General features: G+C 46.6%; 2 protein-coding genes across 5 annotated transcripts; both read right to left on the reverse strand.

The window, feature by feature from the left end:
- Nucleotides 1-226: 226 nt before the first annotated feature.
- On the reverse strand, nt 227-5,723 carry RPS9 (ribosomal protein S9). The gene is made up of 5 exons (XM_012770837.3): nt 5,613-5,723; nt 5,221-5,342; nt 4,895-5,017; nt 1,564-1,750; nt 227-478 (listed from the first exon to the last, which is right to left on the reverse strand). The coding sequence occupies exons 2-5, from the start codon at nt 5,315-5,317 to the stop codon at nt 301-303; spliced, it is 585 nt and encodes a 194-aa protein (XP_012626291.1). The 5' UTR covers nt 5,318-5,342; nt 5,613-5,723; the 3' UTR covers nt 227-300.
- Nucleotides 5,724-10,097: 4,374 nt separating this feature from the next.
- Nucleotides 10,098-16,614, reverse strand: TSEN34 (tRNA splicing endonuclease subunit 34). 4 transcript variants are annotated; one of them, XM_012770830.3, is made up of 5 exons: nt 16,516-16,614; nt 15,211-15,454; nt 14,803-15,046; nt 14,396-14,653; nt 10,098-10,595 (listed from the first exon to the last, which is right to left on the reverse strand). In XM_012770830.3, the coding sequence occupies exons 2-5, from the start codon at nt 15,451-15,453 to the stop codon at nt 10,408-10,410; spliced, it is 933 nt and encodes a 310-aa protein (XP_012626284.1). In that variant the 5' UTR covers nt 15,454; nt 16,516-16,614; the 3' UTR covers nt 10,098-10,407. The 4 variants fall into 4 exon arrangements, with proteins under 4 accessions (XP_012626284.1, XP_012626285.1, XP_012626283.1 ...); XM_012770831.2 differs by lacking the exon at nt 16,516-16,614 and adding an exon at nt 16,330-16,478; XM_012770829.3 differs by lacking the exon at nt 16,516-16,614 and adding an exon at nt 16,232-16,478.
- Between the last annotated feature and the right edge of the window lie 306 nt (nt 16,615-16,920).

The following is a 16,920-nucleotide window of genomic DNA, read 5'->3' on the forward strand; positions in this document are numbered from 1 at the left end:
CTTATTGCAGCCTAAGAGGTCAAGGACCGACATCTGGGAGGCACTCCCAAGCATGTGACAGGTCTAACTAGCCAGGCCCCTCCCTATACATTAGGCAACAGCCTAGCTCTAAGGTAGCTTTGTCTAGGACCCAGCCTAAGCTTCCTCCCAGAAGGCTGTTGTGTTGAGCAGGGGAGAGATGGCCAGAGTCAGGGAGGAGAAGAAACACACCAATAAACACTAAAAATGAAGTGTTGATCTTATTTTATTATCTGACTGGAAAACTAGACAATCCACCAACCCAGGAGGGGATCGGTGGGCTTAATCCTCCTCCTCATCATCTCCGGCTCCAGCCCCACCCTGACCCTTCTTGGCGTTCTTCCTCTTCACACGGCCCGGGCGGCCACCGCCATACGGAGAGCGGAGGGAGAAGTCAATGTGCTTCTGGGAGTCCAGGCGGACAATGAAGGATGGGATGTTCACCACCTGCTTGCGAACCCTGAAGAGGGAAGGGCAGGTGAAGGGGATGAGCTGAAAGAGGACCCCGGCCCAAAAAATGACACCACTCTCCTCCTGGTTGTCCTTTGCGGTTGACAAGATTGGTGCCACAGTTATGGAGATGCTGAAAGCAATGCCACAAGGGCACTCAGGGCCCGCCTGATTCTCTGGAACTCATGTGGGGGAAGCTTTAGGGCATTATCCAAACACCACATCATGCTTTTATGGAGTTTCTCATCCATATTTTAAACAAGGAAGAGAAATTCAACATATCCCACACAAGACCAGAAAGCAAATGCCATGGTAGTGTAAGGACAAGATCTGCATTTCAGACACTCTGAACTGTGTTGTTTATTACCACATGCAGCCTCATTGTCCACGTGCCAGCAGCCTGAGGCTAGCTCTACTAAATCACAGAAACCCGAGTAGGGCTCCTGCCCATGCTCACAGGGTTAGGGAAGGGCCGAGGCAGATATTCTGCATGCAAACATCTTGCCTGCTTACTGCACAGCATCTTCCCCCAACGGTGCTCAATTTACAGAGTGGCAAATCTACCCAGATAGAGACCCATTTGCCCTGACTCGCATTTTCCCTGCATCTGCCTCACCTCAGCCAGATGGAGGCCTCCTACAGTCCCTGGCACCAGAGAACCAGGCCAGGACTATAGTGAATTCACCAAGTTAACACCAACAAAGTGGAAGAATGCAACCGTGATGAGGGCCTGCAAGGGACTTCCCAAGCGAGCACAGTGGACAGCTGAACCCACCCACCCAGTCGAGACAGGCCCAGTTCTCCCCTCCACTGAGGAGGCCCAGAGCTGTTACCTGTCCAGCTGCCCACATGCCTGGCAGAGGCCTTCACAAGGTGTACGGCTCAAGCCGCAGTGACCCTTGCGCTGGGCTATGGGGAGATGAGTCTGCCCCCAACTCCCGCATGAGCTGTTTGCAGGGGGTGAATCTGTACCCTCAAGGTGAGCTCACACCTGTCACCTCCAAGGGCTGCACAGGAGACAGGACAGCAGGCTTAGTGAGGGCAACTATCCGAGGGGATTGGGGGAGAAGATTCGGGGGCCACCAGAGGTGGTACCTGATATGACGCTGGCGGATGAGCACACGAGCGTGGTGGATGGACTTGGCCAGGCCCAGCTTAAAGACCTGGGTCTGCAGGCGCCTCTCTAAGAAGTCCTCGATCTTCAGGCCCAGGATGTAATCCAGCTTCATCTTGCCCTCGTCCAGCACCCCAATGCGGACAAGTCGCCGCAACAGGGCATTCCCTGTTAAGAGCAGAAGGGGCAGTGATTCAGGGTCTGACTGACTTCAGACTTCTTGGGTTCAAATCCTGGCTCCACCTCTTAGTAGCTCCATGTCATGGTGGTAGGACTCGGGTATAGCAAGTAAGGGCTATTGAGACTCAATGTACTGGTCACTGTGACTCATGCAATCCCAAAACCACCCTAAGACAGGGTACTATGGAAAAACAGCCATGATAGCCTGCAGGTAGCCAAGGAGGGCATGTAAATACATAGTGTTCACACCCTCAAAAAAGAGTACATCTCTCTCACTCCACATTCTTATCCAGAGTAAATGAGATAATCCCCTTACAAGGACTCAATCTGAAAAGACTAAGTGCTGCTGCTATTAAGCTACTGCTACCATAACAAGCAGTGGTTAAAACATGTCTATTATCTATAATAAAGGAACAACATCAGCACCAATCTGTTAGAGCTGAGAAGGAAATATCTAAGACTGGGCATGTTCCAGGTGAGCATGTGTCATTAATTTTACTATTCTATTTTGTGAAATTTCCCACTGAAAAAAGTGTTTGTGTAATCTAGCAAAGCACAGCAAAAATCATCCAACGCATGCCAACTACCACCTTTCTTCCAAAACCAGGCTCAGGAGACCCTGCTACTTGCCATCGTCTGTCCAAGGCCAAGTCTCCTGGCCACTATTCTGGACTGTCCCTGGTGATCACTAGGTGCTTTCTCACCACACGGCTTACAGGAAATTTGTTCCAAGACAATGGGGTAAAAGCCTAAAAGTTTTTTTCTTAAAAAGGACTACTTTCACTTCTTAAAGTGTCTCTTACTATTATAGCAAAATACAACTCAAGCAAGCTTCATCAACAACAGCCCAACATTTATCAGGCACTTCTAATATTCCCAGCACTGCTACCCTCCAAGGAAAGAAGGAAAACTAGCTGACTTTGTGAAAACTCAAAAGTCTTCCTAAGCAGACTCAAAATGGAGACACATGCTGTACCCCTTTCCCAGCATCCTAAATCACAATACAGCTTTTATTCTCCTTTAATGCTGAACATCAGATATTCAGCTGTTAATACAAAAATATAGCCAAAAGGAAATTAAAATGAGTTTGGGATCCTCCACCTGTTTAGATACTGCATGTCTTTTTGTCTTTACGTCAGAACAGAACTTTATAATTTCTAAAGTTCAATATCATTTGAGTCCTTTGAGCAAAATAAAGCCATCATAAAAAACTGTATTTCATATTTACTACTAAACCATCTACCTCCTGAAAAAGAACAGGAAAAGATCAGCCACTTCAACACAGGCAAAACCTTATCAGGCATGAAGATGGTTGCTTTCAGTTGCACACTGACAAACACTGAATGAACTGCCAGCCAAAGGTTGGCTCCTGTTCAATCTTTCTTTTTAACAGAGATACTGAGAGAACCTTCTTGCCTGTCACACACCTTAGTGAGAAAGGCTGACTCTGAATCAAGGCAGGGCTATCCCAAAGAACATCAAAGCAATGGTGCTGACAACATAAACTGTAGAGGCACACCTCTCAGTTCCTCCTTCGTATTCTTGACAAGCTGGCTTCATTTACGAGAAAGTATCCTACCTGAGGAACTGCCTTCCCCTTGGCAACTTTCATGTCTACCCTGGAAAACCACAAATAACTCAGGACACCTCCTGCAGCTCATTCTCATGACTCTATCACCTAACTATCACTGTGGACCTGAACAAGCTCAGGAAGTCCCCCCTAAAACCAGAATCAGCTGGGGCCTACTCCCCACGAGAATCTGGGATAAACTCCTATCCAATATCTGTCCCCATCAGGGAGGGGATTCCAGAGCTTTCAAGAGACTTTCGAAAGAGTCTATGACAGGGGTCCTCAAACTTTTTAAACAGGGGGCCAGTGCACTGTCCCTCAGACAGTTGGAGAGTGCGGCACACATTCCATACATGCACACTATGGGCCTGGGACTACAAGTCGGCTGCTAAGCAGGACAGGCAGCGGCAGCAAAAACACCCCGCAGGCCAGATAAACGTCCTCAGAGGGCCACACATGGCCCTCGGGCTGTAGTTTGAAGACCCCTGGTCTATGACCTAAACAAAAGGAATGAAAACGTGTAAACATCTGCAAGCCTGGGACACAATGTGATAAATATGTGGTTAAACAAGCTCCAGGACTTTCTCATTCTCATGCCTAACATATCAGAGCTCAGGTGTAGAGGCCGCTCCATTCTATATGCTTTTAACTGGGAAAAAACAATACTAGTAATCTTGGTTGAAAATTTAGAGAAAAGCCAGTTGATGAAGAAAACTAGACCTCTTGATTCCCAGACCGGCCTGCTTTTTACCCTAAATCATGGTTATCTAAGCATAGGTTAAAAAGTAGTGTCTCAAAATGTATTAACATGTCACTCTTCTTGATCACTTCTGCGCTCTGGAAAGCACTCCATTAACACCCCATCTTGAGGTAGGAATTTAAGACCTTAAAAAAGAACTCTGAAAAGATAGTTTTAAGGAGGGGGTGGGAAGGATGAATACTTGTAACCCCTAAATCTACTGAAACAAAAAAGACATCTACCCCCTCCTAAAATACTCTTCCCTGAGATATGCACATTCTCTCCTGTCCAGGCCTTTGCTAAATGTCACCTGAATGTCCTTGACTAGCCTATTAGCACAAATACATGTACACACCCAAGCCCTCCCCCTGCTATCACCATCACTTACTCCAGAAATCCCACTTTTTGATCTGTTCTCATCACAGTACTTGAACTGCACACTGATAAAGTTTCCTACATCTTTAACAAGAGCATGTCCTACCACTGGAAACTGTTCCATGGGCTTCACTGGGCCAACGCGCAGAATTGTTTGGCTACAGCACATACAGCTACAACCAGGTTCCTAAGTGTACTTGACCTGTTATTACTAAATTGAAGGTCCAACACCTGGGTAAAAAAAAAAAGTCACACACCTCAGAACAGGGCAAGAATTTTGATCCAGATCCACTTTTCCTACTGTGCAATTCCTATTAATATACCTCAGTTAAAAGGTTGGCTCCATTTGTTCAATGTCATAACTCTAACTACTAGAATGGAGGTCCTAGAAGGGAGAAAAACCTCACAATCCGGCACCCCAACCCCTCCCAGTGGATTCAATACACACCCTCAAACAGACGTCGTGGGTCCTTCTCGTCAAGCGTTAGTAGCTCCCGGGCGGCCTTGCGGATCTTGGCCAGGGTAAATTTAACCCTCCAGACCTCACGTTTGTTCCGGAGCCCATACTCGCCTGCATATGGTGAGAAGGGGGTTGACAGGCTCAGTCCCACGGACTAATACAACTGGATTGCCAGCTTCGGGATACAGAAAATCTCTCTGAAGCACGAACAATGCTAAGTTTGGGGAGAAGACTAGAACGAACACGTGGGCGCCCCGACCCACGTGGTGGCCTTCCCCTAACCCGGGAAGCCAAACCTCGCCTTGGCCACTCACCGATCAGCTTCAGCTCTTGGTCGAGGCGGGATTTTTCGAAGGGTCTCCGCGGGGTCACATAAGTTTTGCGACAAACCCAGCTCCGGGCCACAGGCATGCTGGCTCCGCTTGCGCGTCTGCGCCTGCGCGGGAGGAAAAGCTGAGCGTGAGGAGTCCTGGCGGCGACTGCGCAGTCTCACACACCACTAAAACCCCGTGGCGCCCAGAGTCGATCTCGCGAGAACCGCCGCTGAAGCTTTTATAACCAGTATCCCTCCGCACAACCGTGTTGCACTCCTGTCCAACCACCCTCCTTTCGCCCCTAGCTTCTTTAGTGTACTCATGAAAGCTCAGAGGGCCCGCACGAGCATACAACCAAAACTCAGACCAGAAAACACGTCACCTAACCTTACCTAAGCGCAAGCCCCGGTAACTGAGAAAGAGGAGGGCACGCGCCCAGCCGGAGCCTTTATAATAAGTCGGCGCTTCGTGACGTCATCGCGCACGGCGCACGCCTGCGCCAATCAGAAAAGGCGTTGGTGGGAGGAAAAGCAGTCAAGGCGAAAAGCTGGGCTAGAGCGGAGTGTTAAGCTAGGAGGACTAGGTTTCTACCAGGGTGGGAGTTGGAACGCGAGGAGCTGAGAAGTGGGGAGAATCTTTCTTCTCCCTAACAAGTCATGTAAACTAGCTTAGGGTTTAAGAGTTCAGGGTGCCACTCCTGCTTCTGAGTCGCGGTATAACATTGGAATAGTTATCTCCATTCTCTGTAGACCTCCGCTTTCTCCCTGAGAGTTGGAGCTTCAGGAACTCAAAGTTCCCTCCAAACCAGATACCCCGTTAATTCCATGTATAATACAACCGTCATATTCAGAATAATGTCAACCTGAAACATAACCAAAAACTGCCCTTTTGAACACTGGCTACAAATCTGTCTCAGGCGTGGATGCAGAAAGCAAGGATTACTCGAAATTGCAGTTCGGGTCTCATTAATTCATTTATGCAACAAATAATTTTTGAGCAGCACAATAAACTGTTCTACGCAATGGCTTATAAAAGTAAATAAACAGCCCCTCTACCCATGGAGCTTAGAGTCTTAGGGGAACAGAAAAAACAAACGATGTATACAATTTCAGAGTGTAGTGCTGTGAAAACAGGGATAATGATGGAGGGAAGACGGTACTTCAGATAGGATTGCCAGGGAGGACCTCTTTAAGAAGTGACTCTTCCCCCCCCAACTTGAGATCCAATGATAAAAAGGCTTTATGCTTCTTTTACCAAAAACAGCAGTTTATATCCTGAGGTTTCCTTTGGATTTCCAGACAGGGCACAGTTGAAAATCCACATATAACTTTTAACACCCCCAAAACTTAACTACTAATAGTCTATTTTTGAAAGGAAGCCTTACTGATAACATAAACAGTGAATTAATACTGTTCTATGTACAATATAATGTATTCTTACAACAACGAAAGCTGGAGAAAAGAAAATGTTATTAAGGAAATGATAAGAGAAAATATTATTCACTGTGCATTAAGTGCAAGTGGATCATCATCTTTGTCACTTTTTTAATGGAAAATTCCTCTTGTATATCCTTGGCATCTTCATGTTAAGTAGGATGAGGAGGAAGAGGAGGGATAGGTCTTGCTCTCTCAGGGGTGACAGAGGCAAAAGAAAATCTGCATATAGTTCAGATTCATGTTCTTGGAAGGTTCAGCTATATATACAACGATGATGGCGATCTGGTCTCACCCTGATCCTCTTCAGAAGCAGCACGGTCCAATCACATGGGACTGGTCCCCTTTCCACAAACCCCTCATGCTCCCTCCTTCGATTTCAACTCAGCCTGGAGCCCTCCAGTACTTCCTGTCTCAAAGGAGGTCAACTTAATGTGGTGGAAAGCCTTAGTGAGAATCTGTGGGCCGCCAAGAACCAGCCGGACATGCTTGGGGCGGCAGATTCCTTTCCTTCTGTACAAGTGTAAGAAAATATAATTATGTCCCACCCTTATAATGCAGAACTGTGTAGCTGTTAGCAAAAATGAGATAAGCCTGTATGTATCAAAAGAGCAAGTTGCAGTAATGTGTACGGTGTGCTACAATTTGCGTTAATAAATGGATCATGTATGTATATTTAAAATATGCTTAGAAAGTGCTATGGAAAGAGAAATTACAAGTTCCAAATTTTCTTACTCAGCCTTGATCAAAAAATTATAGTTTAAACCATTCAATCATTCAGGAAGAATGTATTGAATGCTTACTGTGTGCCAGGAACTCTTCTTGGAACTGGGGATACTGCATGAACAAGGGAACAAAAGAAAAAAAAAAGAAAACCTTGTCCTAAACTGGAAATGAACATAAATCAATCAATTGGTGGATGGACAAATAAAATGTGGTATGGTCCATACAATGGAATATTCAGCAATAAAAGGAAATACAGCACTCACAAATGCTACAACATCGGTGGACTTTGAAAACATCACGTATTAAGTAAAAAAAGCCAGATGCAAAGGACCACGTATGTATGGCTCCATTCATATGAAATGTCCAGCAAGAGCAGATCTACAGAGACAGAAAGTAGATTAGTGATCGCCTGGGGGTGGGAACAGGGAGTGACTGAAATGAGGCATGAGAGATCTTTTTGGCATGACAGAAATGTTCTAAAAAATTGAACCATGGCGATGGTTGTGCAACCCTACAATCTACTAAAAATCAGTCAATCGGGCACTTAAATACAGTGAATTTTATAGTATGCAAATTGTACGTCAATAAAGCAGTTAAAAATTTCTTCTTTGCCATCATAGAGCTTACATTCTAGCTAAACAATAAACAGAATAAATAAATAAGATATATATATAGCATGTTAGTGGTAAGTGATAAGGCCAATACATCAAGGGGGCATGTGGGAGGAGTGTCAAATTTTAAGGTGGGATGATCCTGGGAGGCCTCACTGAGGAGGAGACGTTGAAGGAAAGACGAGCCAGCAGTTAGGGACAAGTCCTGTGGCCATCGGGCAAAGACAATGAAATGGGAGCATGGCGGGAGCCCAGCAAGGAAGAGAGGGGAGGGGTCAGAGTTAACAAGGAACCTGCAACGCCTGGCCTTGGGCTTTCACTCTGAGATGGGAAATTAAGGGAGAGTTTTAGACAGAGAAATGACTGGGTCTGGCTTTATCTTTCCACCTGATGATGCTGACTGCTCTGTTGAAAACTGACAATAGAGGGGCAAGGATGGAAGGAAGATGAGATAGGAAGCTCTCGAGATCATCCACATGAGTGACGTAATGGATTTTACAAGATGATGGCAGTGAAGGCGGAGGGCAGTGGCCAAATCCTGGATCTACAGTGTCCTGAATGTAGTACCTATAGGATTATTTACTAAGAAAGAAAAAAGAAATTGAAGGGAAGAAACTGAAGAAATAGAGGCTGGGCGTGGTAGGTCATGCCTATAATAGCACTCTAGGAGGCCAAGGTGGGCAGATCGTTTGAGCTCAGTTCAAGACCAGCCAGAACAAGAGCGAGACCCCCATCTCTACTGAAAAAAAAAAAAAAAATAGAAATTAGCTGGACAACTAAAAATATGTATGTTTAAAAAAAAAATTTAGTCGGGCATGGTGGCGCATGCCTGTAGTCCCAGCTACTCGGGAGGCTGAGGCAGTAGGATCGCTTGAGCCCAGGAGTTTGAGGTTGCTGTGAGCTAGGCTGATGCCACGGCACTCTAGCCTGGGCAACAGAGCAAGACTCTGTCTCAAAAAAAAACAAAGAAATAGAGACTTTCAGCCCCAGAATTTTTACTGTGTGAATGTATTACATTAATGAAATATATGTCCCAAAACAAAACTATATATTGTTAAGATAAATGTGTAAATATTGGAACACTGGTAATGTTCTAGTAATTTTTTTTTTTAATTTCGGCATATTATGGGGGTACAGATTTTAAGGTTTCAATAAATGCCCATTTCCCCCCCTCCCCCCACAAGTCTGAGTCTCCATCATGACCATGCCCCAGATGGTGCACATCTCACTCATTATATATGTATATACCCGCCCCCCCTCCCCTCACCCACCTGCCCAATACCCTATTACTGTAGTACCTATGTGACCTCTTAGGTGCTGTTCAGTTAATACCAATTTGCTGGTGAGTATATGTGGTGCTTGTTTTTCCATTCTTGGGAAAGTTCACTTAATAGTATGGGTTCCGGCTCTAACCAGGAAAATATAAGGTGTGCTATGTCACCATTGTTTCTTTGTTCTAGTAATTTCTTAAGCAAAAAGGTGGGTAAATGGTTTGCTTTTTAAATGCATGGAATTTTTTTGTAAAAATTGTGGATTATAACATATACAAAAACAGAGTCTAAAATATAAATATACAGTATCAAAAAGTTTCTCAGCCAGGTGCAGTAGCTCACACCTGTAATCTCAGTACTTTGGGAGGCCAAGGTGGAAGGATTGCTTGAGGCCAGGAGTTCAAGACCAGCCTGGGCAACACAGCAAGACACTGTCTCTGAAAAACAAAAATCCTCCACCATACCCAGGCCATGAAAAAGAACAATGTATTCCAGAAGCCCCCAGTATCCTTCCTAACACTCTCCCCATGCTCTGAACTCCTGTCCTGAAAATTACAACACTTACTTCTTCCTTTCCTTCATTGATATATTTTTATTTATAACCTCTATATGCATCTGAAATGTAGAAATCTTTTCAAAAGGAAGTTTAGTGCAGTGGGAAGAGCTCAGACTTAAGAGTCAGAAAACAGGTTGTAAGGCCTAGCCCTGCTACTTACTAGCTGACTGTGGGCAAGTCATTTCCCATCCTTCTATGCCTTTTTCTCATCTGTACATGCAGATGAAAACATCCACCCTTCCCAAGATTGTCGTTAAGAATTTAAATCACACAGTCAACATTTACTCAACAAGTTTATTGAAATCTCCTGGGACCTAAGCCCTGTAGAAAACAGCAATGAATCAAACCCAGTCCTCATTCTCAAGAAGCTCACAGTGTGGAAATAGGTAACTACAAAAACAACAAAGCCAGTAAATGCTTTGAAACAGGGAGGAACATAAAAAGGATGTAGTGTTCAAAAACCTGGATATCAAAAACTAACCGTAGAGAGAGGTAAGAAGGTGTTCTAGCCTCCCACGCGGAGATGAGCTTGGGAACATCTAGAAAGACTATTATTGCAGACACAGCCATATCCCCCAGGTCTCTGGAGTTCACTGCAGGCTGGCCCACTGCAGCGAGGTGTAGACCACCTTACCATCAGGCTGTGGGGAACAGAGGAGCAGGGTCTTTCTGACGCTCGTTCCAAGGCGGCCAGCAGAGACCAGGTCCTGGAGTGGGATCGGGTCCTCAGGAGCCCAGCACTGAGCGATGTAGTGGGCGTGGAAGCGGAGCGGGTCACCTGAGTGAGGGAGAGAGACACTGTAGCAGTTCCCGTCGGCAGAGGGCTGGAAGGCATTGGAACTTCCATCAGGAGACGTGAGATCATTTTAGCAATCACCATGGATACTTTAAAACAGATACCCTTGGATCCAGCTATTCTACTTCTAGTATACTGGCACTGAAATATACCTACAAAGATGCTTGCTTTGTTATCATTTATAATTGTAAACAAATGGAGACAACGAAACCACAGACTGGTTAACTTTATGGTACATCCGTAAGACTGAATGCTATACAACTTAGATTAAATGACACGTTGAGGGGGGAAATATGGGAGGGGAGGAGCAAGCCTTCACACCTGTTCAGCATAATCTCATTTTAAAAACAAATAAATAGGCCAGGCATGGTGGCTCATGCCTGTAATCTTAGCAATCCGGGAGGCCGAGGCAGGTGGATTGCTCGAGGTCAGGAGTTCGAAACCAGCCTGAGCAAGAGCGAGACTATAAATAGAAAGAAATTAATCTCTACTATAAATAGAAAGAAATTAATTTAATCTATTTATCTATTATCTTTCTAAGATAATAGATATATCTATTATATCTAATAAATATATCTAATATATATCTAATAAACATATCTATTTATTCTAAGAATAAATAGAAAGAAATTAATTGGCTAACTAATATATATAGAAAAAATTAGCCGGGCATGGTGGCGCATGCCTGTAGTCCCAGCTACTCGGGAGGCTGAGGCAGTAGGATTGCTTGAGCCCAGGAGTTTCAGGTTGCTGTGAGCTAGGCTGACACCACGGCACTCACTCTAGCCTGGGCAACAAAGGGAGACTCTGTCTCAAAAAAATAAAAAATAAAAACAAATAAAAACAAATAAATAACAGAATATGTCATTGTCGTGGCCTAAGAACCAGGATCACAAAATCAGTCAAAGCCATGAGGAACTCAAGAGGGTATCATGTAAACATCCACTGAGAACTGACTAATGGACTATAAGGAATAAGAACAGATTTTACAATAGGATAGAGCAATAAATAGATGGAATGAAGGATCAAAATTTTTTTTTTTACAAAAAGGGCCAGATAATAAATATTTTCAGTTTTGTGGGCCATGTTGCAAATACTCAACTCTGCCACTGTAGTGGTTAGCAGCCACAGCTATATGTAAATGAACAAGCAGGGCTGTGTTCCAATGAAACTTCAGTTACAAAACCAGTTGGTGGGTGGGCCAGATTTGACCTGGGGCTGTAGTTTGCCCCTGGATTAGATGAATCTGATGAAGTAGCCTGGGAACCAGAGTAGAGCATGATAGAGAAGACTGAAGGTTAAGTAACAGGTCATGTAAATCTAAAAGGGCAAAGGTTTGAATCTCTCTGATGTTTCTAAATCTTCCTGAGATTAAACAGACCATGGCTCTCTGCTCATCTGCATAAGATTTAGGAGAGAGTCCTTAGTGCATACCTAAAATCTTACTACTTAATAGGTGGTTCCATCTTTCCACATTTAGGGGGAACAAGAAAGGTAATTTTGTATACATTTTTTTAACCTTTTAGTTACACTCCTAGTAAAAATTCAAAATTTATGTGATTCAACAAAAGTCCTTTTTACCTATTCCTAATGCAAATTCCCTCCCAAAGATAATACCCATTGTACTGGGCTAGTGTTTGTCTTTTTCTACTTGCTTGACAGGATTCTCTTAATTTACTTAGTACTCCGTTTTATTTAAAGTTCTTTTCATTCTCTTTTTAAACTAGCAAATAAACACTGTAAATATTTATCACATACAACATGTTTTAAAATATGTATCATGGCCAGGTCAAGTGGTTCATGCCTGTAATCCTAGGATTCTGAGAGGCCAAGGCAGGAGGATGACTTGAGGTCAGGAGTTCGAGACCAGACTAAGGAAGAGCAAGACCCCCGTCTCTACTAAAAATAGAAAAAAAACTTAACTGAGCAACTAAAAATAGAAAAAATTAGCTAGGCGTGGTGGCACGTGCCAGCAGTCCCAGCTACTAGGTAGGCTGAGGCAGAAGGATGCCTTGAGCCCAAGAGTATGAGGTTGCTGTGAGCTAGGCTGACACCACGGCACTCTAGCCTGGGCAACAGAGCAAGACTCTGTCTCAAAAAAGAAAAAAACAAACAAACAAAAAGTATCATAGCAAAATAGTTAAATCAAGCTAATTAACACATGTATTACCTCATATACTTATTTTTTGTGATGAGAACTCTTAAAATTTACTCTTAGCAATTTCTAAGTATAAATATGTTGTTATTAACTCTAGTCACCATGTCTCTCTTAAACTTATTTCTCCTATCTAACCAAAATGTTGTATCCTTTGATCAACAACTCCCCAATCCTCCCTCCAAGCTCCAGCCCCTGGTAACCATCATTCTACTCTCTGCTTCTATGAGTTTGACTTTTTTAGATTCCACATATAAGTTAGATCATGTGGTATTTGTCTTTCCATGCCTGGCTTATTTCACTTAATAGTATACAATGTCTTCCAGGATCAACTATGTCATTGCAAATGATAATATTTCCTTCTTTAAGGTTGAAAGTATTCCACTGTGTATATGTATCACATTTTCTTTATCCATTCATCCATCAAAATATGACCAAGGGGGAAAAAAGAACAGGTGGTAGAAAACATATACAATAAGTAAATATTTTTATATGAACATGCAAATACATAGATATTTAATTAGCCTTAAAAACTGTGAATTATGCCTCTAAAGAAAGAATAGGAAAAGATATAAAAATTAGTACACTCATTATGGAAGACAGTATGGACACTTAGATTGATTCCATATCTTGGCTATTGTGATTAACACTGTAATGAACATGGGAGTTCAGATATCTCTGATTTCATTTCCTTTGAATATATACCCAGACGTGGGATTGCTAGATCATATGGTAGCTCTATTTTTAATTTTTTCCCCCCAGACAGGGTCTTACTCCATCACCCAGGCTGGAGTGTAGTGGCATGATCCCAGCTTACCACAGACTCAAATTCCTGAGCTCAAGTGATCCTTCTGCCTCAGCCTCTTGAGTAGCTGGGACTACAGGCCTGCACTACCATGCCCAGCTAATTTCTTTTACTTCTTGTAGAGACAGGGTCTATGTTGCCCAGGCTGGTCTCAAACTCCTGGCCTCAAGCAATCCTCCCACCTTGGCCTCCCAAAGTGCTGGGATTACAAGTGTGAGCCACTACATCTGCCTATTTTTAATTTTTTGAGGAACCTCCGTATCATTTTCCGTAACAGCTGTATTAATTTGCATCTTCTCCCATTCTTTCACTACAGCCACAATTTTGAAAGCTAATTATTAATAAATATGCATATATCTGCATATCCATACAAAAATATAATTTACTTCTTACTATACACATTGTCCAACACTTTTTCTTTTTTCCCCCTTTGGTCATATTTTTTATAAACATACATAGACCTACATCGATCTGGTAACTAATGCTATGTTTCTCTGACATCTAACTGCTCATGTATTAAGAATTATTTTGGCTGTTTACCAATTTTTCTATTTCAATACTGTGGAAATTTGGCAATGAATATTCCTGTAGGTTTGTACACATGTCTAACTATTTCTAAGTGAACCTTTGGATCAAAGGAAGTGTTAAATAAAAGTTACTAAACTGCTCTCCAAATGAGCTCAGGGGCTCCCAAATGTTTCTTGTCCTTCTATGGATCTCAGAGGCTAAGGGAAAGTGACACCAAAAAAAAAAAAAAATGCAGAATACGTTGGGGTTTGTGAGGAAAGGCACAGCAACCAATAGTCCCCAATGCAAACTCACCAGGATAGACCAAGAAGTCACCCCCGAATTTGCCAGCCGCACTGAGGAAGAAGCCTCGCTCCCACAGGTCTCTGTAGATGCTATAGCGCAGCTCGTGAGCAGGGCGGCCAGCATGGGGCCAGTCTTTGGACTGGACACGCCAGTCCAGGGGCCTAGCCTTAACAGGTCGAGGCCTGGCAGTGGCCAGCTGGACAAGTAGAGCAGATCTGGGCAAGGGGGTCACCCCATTTGAAGATCCCGGTTGGGAAGAGGAGGGGGCTGGGGAAGGTGCAGAGAAGAGTTTGGTAAATAAAAAGGGTAAGGTCTTTCCACCCCCCGGGAGGCCCAGGCCCTAGATTTTCACCAAAATTCCCAAAAGATCTCTTCCCACCTTCCCCTAGTCCCTGGACTCCAACTCCTACCCTCACCTGCTTCCTCCTGCTCTCCAGAAGTCTGGCCATCACTGGTCTCACTCTCTTCGGCAGCTTGGCTCCCACCGGCCTCCTGGCTCCCGCTGGTCCCTGAATCCTGCTCTAGCTTCTGCTTCTTGGCAGCCTGGCCCTCTGTAATCTTCTCCAGGAGCTCCTGACGACGGGTCTCACGTGCCTCAGCTGCCAAGGCACTTTGCTCCTGGAAGCTTTGCTCTTGCTGGCGCTTAAAGGATGCCAGAGCCTGAGAAGTAAATTCAGCTGCAACTTCAGGACCCAAGCTTATGGTTCCCTAGGAAACCGGGAATCCTGAGTCCCGGACCCCTCCCACCTCGGGCACGCGAAGTCCCAGGCTCCCAGCCCCTGCTCCCACAGGACCCAGGAGTTCGATCTCCCCCGCCACCTTACCAGGCTGTGGTGGCGGGGATCCGGGCGCGGGACGCTGACCAGAGTCACCGCACCAATCTCGGCCAAAAGCCGCGCCTCTTCAGGCATCAGCAGCAGCGGGAGGCCCAGGCGCGAGTTCTGGCGGGGCCCGCGGGGCAGGGCGCCCACCGTGCGGCCCCCCACTCCCAGGCGCTCCCGAAGAGCCTGCACCGCCTCGGCCCCCCACACCAGGGAGCGGCCGTTTGCCACTTCCACCACCAGCATCCTGCGGGAGCCAGGGGGCAAAGCGGTCACCGAAACAGCTGCGCGCAGCCTGCGGCCCCAGCGCTCCCACCGCCTCCGGGGTCCCCGGGAAGCCCCGCCCCCTGAGCGACAAGCTCCGCCCCCGGACGAAGCCACCAGGCCCGGGGCCGCGGGAGACCGGGTCCCGCCTCTCGCGGAGCTACCGAGCCCCGTTCAGCCATTGGACCCCCGGTCGGCATCGCACTCTGTACCAACACGGCCCTACCTGCCATCGCGCCTATGAGGGTCAGAAAGAAACTTCCGCAAGCGCGGCGCCATGCCCCTTACAAAGGTCCATTTTGGCACCGGCCTGTTGCACAGTGTCGCCTCGCTTCGGGTGTTCCCGCCAAAGGTCGGGAGTTCTGGAGGCCAAGGCGCTGGCCAGCCACACCCTCTTTCGGACACTCGGAGCTTGGCTCCTCCCCTTCCCACACCACCGAGGTTCAGCGTTCGGGCCTGGTTCTCTCTCTCGTTCAGAGAGAGAATCCCGCAGTACGGAGCCCCGCCCCTCCCGAGTGCAGACGGTTCGCCGTTCGGGCGTTCTCGGCTCAGCCGAATTCGAAGCCCCGCCCCTCCCGGGCGAGCGCAGGCGGCTCAGGGTTCGGGCATCGTCGGCTCCCGGCAATCCCGCAGCCTGTGGCCACGCCCCTCCGGTCCGCAGCGCGCCCCAGTTGGGAGTTCCCGCCCCACAACCGAACCCCAAGCCGGAGGCCCCGCCCCCTGGGCACCCGCCGTCTGTTCTCCGCTGGGGTGGGCTCACCCTACTTGGGAGCGCTCAGTCCGCGTCCCTGCCTCCCTTCAGAATGTCCCACAGTCCTCCGACAGAACCAGCCAGGCACCTCGTAAACACCAACTCACAGTCGAGGCGGAGCCACCCGCTGCTTCCTCCACCCCGCGACTTGCAGACCCCCAGAGTTGACTTCGTCATCCCGCCACCTCAGCGTGGCGGGAAGTCTGGGATACGCCCTTGCAGGGGCGTAGCGCCTCCTCCCTCACGCCCCGCGCAGTGGGACGCCTCGGCCCCGCCCGCCGTAGCGCGCCTACCTGCGCCGCTTCTGCTCCTGAACTTGGGATCTTGAGGCTCATTACCTGGCCCCGCCCCCGGCCCGCCTTCTTTAGGTCAGCCCGCTTTCGCCCCGCCCCTTAGTGATCACCTCCTCCTTCGAGTTGCCCGAGTCTGTGGCCCCGCCTTCCCCCGCCCGCCCCACGAAAAGCAGGCTCAATATCTGGCGATGCTGATGGCTTTGTCTATCATACTAGCGTCATTTATACACGACTATCTCCGAAGGAAACCGAAGCTTGTGGCCCCACCCACACCCTAACAGTGACCTTAAGTACTCGACTATCTCTGAAGTAAGTCGGAGCCTGTGGCCCCGCCTCCAAGCGGTGAGCGCAGGCTCCCGATTGTGCCCGAAAGAACCCGAACGGAGGTCCCGCCTCATCCCGAAC

This window comes from Microcebus murinus, chromosome 32 (assembly GCF_040939455.1).
Source record: "Microcebus murinus isolate Inina chromosome 32, M.murinus_Inina_mat1.0, whole genome shotgun sequence".
Taxonomy (NCBI): domain Eukaryota; kingdom Metazoa; phylum Chordata; class Mammalia; order Primates; family Cheirogaleidae; genus Microcebus; species Microcebus murinus.

Coding starts and splice junctions, on each gene's coding strand:
- RPS9 (XM_012770837.3), bottom strand. CDS start 5,317: ATGCCTGTGGCCCGGAGCTGGGTTTGTCGCAAAACTTATGTGACCCCG. Junction 1,751..4,894: donor CCCACGACGTCTGTTTGAGG/GTGTGTATTGAA, acceptor TGCTCTTAACAG/GGAATGCCCTGTTGCGGCGA. Junction 479..1,563: donor ATCCGCCAGCGTCATATCAG/GTACCACCTCTG, acceptor TTCCCTCTTCAG/GGTTCGCAAGCAGGTGGTGA.
- TSEN34 (XM_012770828.3), bottom strand. CDS start 15,750: ATGGCGCCGCGCTTGCGGAAGTTTCTTTCTGACCCTCATAGGCGCGAT. Junction 15,047..15,210: donor ATCCCCGCCACCACAGCCTG/GTAAGGTGGCGG, acceptor TTTACTTCTCAG/GCTCTGGCATCCTTTAAGCG. Junction 14,654..14,802: donor TGGAGAGCAGGAGGAAGCAG/GTGAGGGTAGGA, acceptor CACCTTCCCCAG/CCCCCTCCTCTTCCCAACCG.